The following is a 9686-nucleotide window of genomic DNA, read 5'->3' as shown; positions in this document are numbered from 1 at the left end:
TCGGATTTCAGGATTTTCCCAGTCAATATTGTTGGGAATTCAGACCTTAAAGTGTTCAAAGGCGACAAAAAAATCCAGCAAATACGTTTCAAAATCAGAAATCAGAAATCCTATTTGAGAGGCTCATTTCTTGAACAATTTCGTGATTTTGTTCATTCATTGCATTTCCAAGCTTTTTCCATGGCATTAGTAACTGGAATTCCAGTTGTTTTCAGAAAGCAAGCTTGGAAATCCAGACATTTCTTTTATTGCAATGTCACTCCTCTAGGTAAGGTGTGCACTTCTGGAATAGCCCAGTTTGGAGTCGGCTTTAATTTTGTAAAGGGAACGACATTTATCAATCGTGCCATTGTGGCAAACATTGGAATGTGACAAATATCACTAGTTTTATACCAAATACCCTAAATTTAGGGTCTTAGGTTATGCATAATGTGTTTATGTTCAGAACAATGAACCGAATCCAAATATTTTCATGCAAGGTAGAACAATAAAAAGGCTCACCATTTCTGTAAGCGAATTTCGTATATTCATAATATTTTGCGACTTGTGGAACAACAACAACACAGATATACATTTTTATTGGGACACCCTGTAGACCTACATGCATGTAGGGCCTATATATGCCAAAATTTAAACTAAAAATACCCTGGTCAGCAACTCAGCATATTATAAAGGAATAATGTATTAACATTTATTTATGTTTAGGAGAGCGGGAGGGCTCAGGGGCAGATTCGCCCACCACGTGATTCTCAGCACTACGCCATTGGTGATCAGGTGATGGCATAGGTGACATTACAAACTTCTTTATAGGAACGTGTTCATGGAAACAAAAATAATTACACCAAAATGTCAATTTTTCTTGCATACAAGCTATAGCCATAAAGTGTTCAAATGTTTATTAAGTGTTGCTCTGCTATGTTTGCAGTATGACTTGAAAGTTCTCATTAATATGTAATTTTACCAATATTTTGCTAAAAAACAATGTATACAAATTACTGTTCGTAACATTTGTATTTCACATAATAATACCGTATTGGTTTCAAACTTGGTTAAAGTGTTTGTATTGGTTTCAAACTTGGTTAAAGTGTTTCTAATGACTTTCAGATAATTTCTGCATAAATTCGCGCAAATTAGCTCATTAATTATGCAAATATACAAATTAGATAGAACCTATGCAATATAATATTAGAACATAATTAGAAACACTCTGAGCAAGTTTCAAATTAAAAGTTTGCAAAATGACAGTGCTCTGAACATTTATTGATTTTAGCAAAATATTGGCAAAAATTATATATTCATGAGCACTGCTTTCAAGTCAAATCAGCCCAAACAAGTTGTTCTTGTATTAGAATTAATTTAGGCCATGAGATGACTGCAGTTGTTCATGTATTTTAAATTGAATGAAATAAAGATGAATGAATGAATGAATGAATGAATGAATGAATGAATGTATGAATGAATGAATGAATGAATGAATGAATGAATGAATATGAATGAATGAATAAATAAATGAATGAATGAATTGTTGAATTATTTAATGTTTAACTTAGGGAGAAACGTGAGGTTACAGTGTATTAGCACTATTTCAGAGGTACGTCAAAGTGGGCAAAATTTCATTAGGTACTTTTAAAACCAGAAATTGTTGTGCGTACAAGCCTATATTGATACATCTGAGCGCTTACATATTCGGGGTGTGTCAGTGCACCGTCCAACTCTGAAAATGTGAGTATCTTTTAGTGTAGTTCCTCAAGGCTCAGTCATTGGCCCATTACCTATTTCATTTGCCGATGTCTACCTCTCTGTTTGTTCGCGTCATTTAAATTGTTCACTTTCCTATTTTCCTTTAACGTATAAATACTGTCATGCTTATAATTATATAGGCCTAGCACAACAAAGCGGCATTTCCGCTAAAACAGCGGCTTATTTGCTACCCGGTATATCATTATAGTCAGACTGATTATATACAACAGAAGTCCAAATTGTATAACTAACTGTTCAACACACACATGACTCATATGTTGGTACCATATATTTGATATTGATAAAGGCGTCTCGGCCACCATATTTCTCCAACATTTCCAAAGTTTCATTCACTAAATCGCCTATATTTTCACCTCGTCTTTGCCCATAGTCAATTGCATCTCCAAGATTCTTGTTACAATTCTTAAACAGATTCAAAACAGGCAGGATCTGTCGGTAGTAGGGAACCATAGCTTCACCAGCCATCTCATTGCTAAGAATTAAACACTGCATAAGGCGAAGTGTAGCACAGATGACGTCACGTTGTCTAGTCTCAAGAGCCTTCTTTATCGGTATAATGAGCTGAGGGATGACGGGAAGGACTTTGTGACCCCCGTGGACGAGCATGTCTTGAGTTCCTTGTCGAGAGAAGAATTTGTAGGGATACTCGGTTTCAGATAATCCGTCAAAGAAGAGTGGAAGATAGTGATGGAAATCCAACTTTTCTATTTCGACCTGCATGGGGGAAAGTTATGAAAAATATTACCAATTATCCTAAAAGGCATATTATTTAATAATTGCTATGAAATAAATATCATCCATGCACAAAATGTGTACTCTATTTTCAACATGTTCAATCGCAAACGAATTTTAAGAAAAAGTGATACTGTAGGATTAGGAACTTCGTAATTTACTTTTAGTGTCTTTAAGAAACTGCTTTTGTTTTAAGTGTAAAGTTACTTTTTGTGTGCACAATATGAGCCCCTATAAACCACATCACACAAAAAAATATACGAATAACGTATTTTTGAAAGGTTGAGTTATACAGATTTATGTTTGGTTCTATACCGTATTCTAGTTTTTATAATTATCTTAAAATTATATATGCATGGTATTTATATATTTCAAATTAATATTATAATGTAGAAGTTAATTTCGCAAGTATATTTTATTATAAATTCACCAGATGTATGAAATGATTGTTTTCGATGTATAAGTGGCATTGATCATGTTGATTGCTATAACAACCACGTAACTGCGTTGTAACACAGAGGTTGTAAGGACCGGTAGCTAGACACCTGCTGCAGCAAATTATATGCAGTTCAGAATGAAACAGTTCTCAGGATTGTTCTATTTTATTGTATCAAATTATTTTGTTTCTCTAACGTTATGCGAATTTTTTTATATAGTCGGGATCAAAATATTCAATATGCAGATCAATATCAGATCATAATTATAGAACCTACTAAGTATTACTTTTAACGTAACTTTCAAACTTCGTCCATTTAATATTGAATGTGGTTCATGCTCAATCAAATTAATTTATTTAGTTACAAGCCTAATTAATCTTGAGTAAAATTTCGGAATAATATTGAAAGGAATACCAGATCAAGCTCACTTTTGATAATGCTGTGTGATGGATCATCCAAATTTTCTTGGTATTAGTGCTATCTACTGAAGATAGCAGAGAGCAATTCGGAGGAGTAACAAAAGCCCAATTATATTGCTATCTACGGAAGATAGCAAAATATTACAACAACCGAGCATTGAGTGGAGCAAGTTATCTTCTAAATTGTTTAATGTACAAGATTTCACAGTATTATAATTGACCAAAGTGTTTGACAGCCTCGGACCCAAAGCTATCAATGAAAGATAAGAATGGTGTAAATAAACATTGTATTTAGCTTTTTATCATGTTTTATGTGAAAGATAATGATTGAATTACCGTTGCTAAGGCCAGGTCAGCTCTATTGCAACATGCATGTATATATAGGCCTATTTACTACGTCGTAATGACGAACGTGAAATGAAAGAGTTTTAAGAGTAGTATTGCGTACCAGTCAAAGAAAATCAAAAATAGTTGGCAGACTTCAAAAAATGGAATTTCTTCTTACTTTATATCAGGATGCAACTTTGGTCAAAGTCTACAAAAATCAAAATTATTTCATCACTGCACCTTCGTTACCATAGCAACGGCCAAAACATCAAAATGACAGGTTTTAGACTATTTCGGCACTTTTACAAGGCTAAAAATATAACAAGTTTCAGGATTCACCATATAAAGGAAAAATAGAGGTAAACCTTGAGAGTTCCACGACATAATTGGCAACATCTAAGCTTTCTACAAATACAGTTGTTTTAACAAACAGTCTGTCCTACTTGGGATATTCCATTGTTTCAAATAGGGGTGTTTTTCTTAATTTTTGACTTTCTGAAATATAGCAATATTCAATGAGCTGTAACCCCCAAAGTGGTGCTTTTTATATGTTATATTTTTCAGTGTGGCTGGACTAGATAGTACTGTACCCAAATAAATAAAAAAAAGTTTCGGTAATTTTAATATAGGTAAACAGTGTTGCCATAAAGATAGGTATTTTTCCATAAAATAAGAGTTAGACCAGGTTAAAAATGTTACCACACATGAAAGGAAACATTCTCACATAGTTTTTCTGGACCATTTTTTCATGAGCAACAAGAATTTATGAGGTAAAAATAAAAACCATGTATCCTGAAAACTTCCTGTGAGGGCGCTTTATTCAAAATGGCTGCCAAAATCCAATGAAAAGCTACTATACGTTTAAAAAGGTCGCATAAAAGATAAAAGTGACTAGATTTCGGATTTGTATTGATGAAAGTAATGTACAACTATGTCAAGGTATTAATAGAATGGTACCAACAGGTCACAGTTGGGAACGCTTTTCAAAATGGCCACCAAAATCCAATGAAAAGCATATATATGGTTAAAATAGTCACTTATGAGGTATGATTGCAGTGGCGTAACGTCATAGGGGCACGGGGTTAGATGGCCCCCAATCGATCTGATTGTTAAATCCCCAAAAACGGACTGCCACCCATATTGGTTGGTGCCCCCACCCATATGATAACTGGTGCTACGCCACTGTATGATTGACCAGATTTTGGTTAAGCATTGATAGCAGTAATGTAAATATACGTCAAGATATTAAGATAGGAAGGTGCCAGGAGGTCACAGCTGAGGGCACTTTTCAAAATGTCTGACCAACATAGTACACCGTTAAACTTAAAATACGGTAGTCACTTAAAAAGAGGTATAATTGACCAGATCTTGAATTAATATTGATCCCAGTACAGTAAAATTAAGTCAATGTAATAATAGGAAGATACCGGGGGTCACAGTTGAGGTTGCCTTTCAAAATGGCCACCAAAAAGAGCGGCATAATATCAGCCACAAAGCCACAGATAAAAGTGTTAAGAAAGAAAGTTGTCTTTGATAAGATAATGTAATAGTTGTCTTTGATGAATCATTCAATAGTTGTCTTTGATCATTGTCACTCCTAAGCAAGTGTTTCAGAGTACTATATAGCGAGCTACAGAGTGCTATATAGCGAGTCAAGATGGCTAATATGATCACCAAGTCCAAAATGACCACCAGAGAATTGTCCCTATGTATTGACAAAGGGCAGAATATTTACTTCATACTCTTCTTGGTTTCACTGAATTCTTTTATTGTGTGTTTATCTTCGAGATCACTCACATCGATATCACTACATTAAGAAAATTATTCTTCATTATCTAGCCTATCTGAAATCAAAGCGGCATATAGGTCATATATATCTTCTTTTGTGAAAACGTTGCATTATCTGAAAAGAATATAGCTGCACTTTGAGTCTGCTAAAACCTTTTCCTTCTTTGACACCAATAGACTGTTTTGTTCTCGATGTTGGTAAAGAAACTGTTGAAATCACAAGACAACTGTGATTACCTGGCGATAACTTTGGATGTCATTATTGTCATACCTCTTGTTTTTCTCTCAACATACTTGATGCTTTATGTCAAGGAAAAATGCAAAAATGATCAATTATCTTGCATATAGGCCTACTGGCAAAAAATGTTTAAAGCGAAATCCTCATACATGACTGGTAGGTGTAAATGTCCTGACTAAAGCCATCGGGTCAACGGCACATGCAATGCCAGTTGCCTCTGCTGTAACTTCAAGAAGCAAAGTTACAAGCATTTGATTAGACGAAAATCCAGTTTTAAAAGTGACACACTGGCCTATTCAAAACAACACGGACTAGACATCTGGTTTGAGAGTGGTAAATAGCTAATTTGTGTGTGCCTTTGATTTAAAAGAAAAGGAACAAAAGAAAACTGAAACAAAAGAACTGACAACAAATACAAGTTATGAAAAGTACAGAGAAGTAAAAACTGAAATAAATATTGCTTTAAATAAAGCTTCATTGAAGAAACTGTGTAGTCTCTTTGTTGCGCTTGTTGGAATCTTTTTGCACATCGTATAGGCCAAATTTTCACTTTTAAAACTGGACCTTCGTCTATTCAATTGCTTGTAACTTTTCTTCTTGAGGTCACATCGTATTCAATGTGGTGTCATAATGTGCAGGATTAGATAGTGCATCTATTGCAAAAACAAATTTACCCCAATATGGTTAAGTTTTGAAATTGTGCTTATTTTTCCAAGTGTAAGGATCCGGGGGGCTTTAGAAGTGACGGGTATGTGCCTACCGGTGTCGCGAAGTAGGGGCCTATCGGTAACAAAGCGTTTATTTGTAAAAAAGGGGTCATTGGGTACAAACAAAATAAAAAAGGGGGTCATTGGGTATAATATTTTGAAAAAAAGGGGTCATTGAGTATAAGATTACAAAAAAAGGGTTATCGGGAAGAAAATTTTGAAAAAATGGAGCAAAATTTTGAAAGTTTCGGCAAATTTTTTAAAAAATGGAGCATAATTTGAAAGTTTTGACATTATTTTGTTGCATTTTGATGATGTTCTTCATGGGTAGCCGCAACCAAAAAAAGGGGGTCATTGGGTAGCCGCAACTAAAAGGGGGGGGGTCATCGGGTATGACTTTAAAAAAGGGGGTCATCGGGTATGACTTTTAATAAAAAGGGGGTAATCGGGTATTAGTCGACTTCAAAAGAGGGGGCCTATTGACAGGCACATACCGTCGCTTCCAAAGTTGAGTGCCCCCCGGGGTAAGGATACTTTCTTCGCGCAGTATATTTAGTTAATATGTTGCCCTTCGTGAACATAATGGACAACAAATTATTCCTGTGGACATTTTAGTGGTCATCTTGACTTGGTGACTCGTTCTTTTGCACCCTCAAAACGATAACTTAGAGGTGACAATGATTGAAGACTACGATTACATCAAAGACAACTATTTCAATGTTTCAAATATTTTTTTCAATAACATTATCTGAGGCTTTGTGGCTGATTATACTGTACTTTGATAAATATTATCCAAATTCAGATCAATTATGCCTCTTAAGTGACGGTGTACCATATATATATATAAGCTTTTCATTGGATTTGGCAGCCATTTTGAAAAGCGCCCTCAACTGTGACCTCCTGGTACCTTCTTATTGAAAACTTAATTTAGCGTTACATTACTGTCATCAATACTTAAACCAAAATCTGGTCAATTATACCTCATAATTGACTATGGTAACCGTATAATGCTTTTCTTTGAATTTTGGCGGCCATTTTGAAAAGCGTCCCCAACTGTGACCTCCTGGTACCTTCTTATTAATATACCGACTTATTTATACATTACTTTCATAAATACAAATCCATAATCTAACAAATTCTATCTTTTATCCACCTATTTTAAGAGCATAATTGCTTTTCATTGGATTTTGGCAGCCATTTTGAAAAAGCGCCCTCACAGGAAAGTTTTCAGGATACAGGATTTTTACCTTATACATTCTTGTTCCTCAGTTTCTCCTTCCATGTGTGGACCTAGCTCATTTTTAACCTGGTCTATTTGGCCGTTTTTCAGCATAGCTGTATGATAGGTAATAACAAGATGAGCAACAGCTTCACTGACAGACGCTTTTTCTGGCAACACTGTCATTAAAATGTTATCAAATCGTGTCTCACTTTACGGTGTATTGATGCCAATTTCTTTTGGTACATTATCAACCCTAATCAGGATTTTCAGTGAAAGTAAATGCTCAAAATCCCTATTTTTCCACACTACCTTATAATGTCAACAATCCAAAAAGTGCAAAGTTTCTGGCAACACTGCTCTCCAGTACAACAATTACCGTAACTTTTTTTTCTACAGATAGGTAGACCAATACCTTATCTACCTACCCTGCAAAAAATAATTTAAAAAAGCACCACTTTGGAGGTTACGTCATTTTTGAAAAGATCATTTTTTTTTCATAATTAAATTAATGAAAAACACCCCTATTTTACAAAATGGTATCTACCATATTGAAATAATTAATTGTTATGTTTACTTCATTTTTGGAAAGGACAAGGATGGATACTTCATTGTATGGGAGAAGATTATTTTAATTCACGTTCTTCATACAGAAATATGACCTAATATTTAAGCATTTTTCCAGTTGTGAAAAGGGTAAAAATAGTGAAAATTGGGTCAATTCATATTTTGGCCGTTACCATGGTAACCATAGATGAAGAGGTAAAATTTTAACCAAATTTATACATGTTGACTCAATGTCTAACCATGTGCAATGTATAAAGAAAATCGATTTTTTGAAGTCTGCCACCACATCTTTGATTTTTATACACAAGGTCTCTTAAAAAGTCACGTTGCTTTACTTTACTATTTATAGTTATTTGAAAATTAATTGCGCAAATTTGGAATGATTAAGCACCCGAGCCACATCATTTACGGCAGAGTACATTATCTCATACATTTTCTAATTTTCTAACCTTCATGATGTAAAAAGTGAAAAATATTTCTGTTCTGAATGCATCAAAATGATACTACCGATAAAATGTTAAAAACTCCATACGAACCTTCCAAGCAATTTTGTTTTGTGATGTATCATGCTCAACAGTTATAGGAAAGTCTCCTCTCTCATAGAAATATCTGAAATCTGAAGGTGCCGTCAGTCTTGGGCTGAATGCTCTGGCACTCGGGGCAGGTTTTACTGTACCTCCTGCGTACGATTGGGTCGAAAATGGATGCGCAGCGGTTTTCTTTTGAAAACGCCATAGTTGCAGTTTTAGTTGTTTTCTCTGATGTTGCTATATTTCTTGCGACAAGGCCGGACTTTGTACTCGCTGGCCGTCTCCGTTGCTGTTGCTTTACTTGTCGTCCACTTCCATCATGATTATTTCTGTCAAAACTCCCTTGAGATTGAAAATCTACAAACGACGAACTCATCATCACTGATCAATTTATTCCTGAAATATTTTGGTTGCAATTCTGTATACCGGAGAGGACACTTGGTGTGTGTATCCTGGTGCAGATGTTTATGTTAAGCGACGTCACAGACGTTCGTTGTTTTTATCGTTCCATGGAAACCTTACTATATGCCTTTCCGGATTATTATCAATCATGATTATAAACGATAGTGCAGTCCGTCAAACATCTGTCGCAGTTGTGCCTGGGTATTAATAAGCCGTTTGCTCTATAGGCCTACAACTGTTAGCAAAATTTACCGACTCCCCAAAATACAGGGGTTTCAAATACACTATAGTGAAATTTGAAAGTTGTCTGCACTGTCTAATTGTATGAACCTGTTAAGCGACATCTGCACTGAAGGGTTAATATCAAACACCTGTTTCGGGAATTGTAATTTTTAATTAACATTATATTCATGATATTGGTTTTAATCTTATATTACATATTTGTAGAGTTAATTAGAGCGTTTAATTAAGCATAATATGATCAGTGACGGGCTATCGATTGTTGTTGGAAATAATTAGAATATTCTGTAAGATCATGGCATGATTATAACATGCATTT

The 9686-nt window shown here is 34.9% G+C and overlaps 1 protein-coding gene across 1 annotated transcript; it reads right to left on the bottom strand.

The window, feature by feature from the left end:
• Positions 1-1495: 1495 nt before the first annotated feature.
• LOC140158362 (parkin coregulated gene protein homolog) lies at positions 1496-9277 on the bottom strand. Its single transcript, XM_072181454.1, has 3 exons — positions 9248-9277; positions 8732-8962; positions 1496-2475 (listed from the first exon to the last, which is right to left on the bottom strand). Exons 1-3 carry the CDS (start codon positions 9275-9277, stop codon positions 1996-1998), a joined length of 741 nt encoding a protein of 246 aa, XP_072037555.1. The 3' UTR covers positions 1496-1995.
• Positions 9278-9686: the final 409 nt, after the last annotated feature.

This window comes from Amphiura filiformis, chromosome 8 (genome assembly GCF_039555335.1).
Source record: "Amphiura filiformis chromosome 8, Afil_fr2py, whole genome shotgun sequence".
NCBI classification, from domain to species: domain Eukaryota; kingdom Metazoa; phylum Echinodermata; class Ophiuroidea; order Amphilepidida; family Amphiuridae; genus Amphiura; species Amphiura filiformis.
The sequence above is the reverse complement of the archived record's forward strand: the minus strand, read 5'-3'. Positions and strand labels throughout refer to the sequence as shown.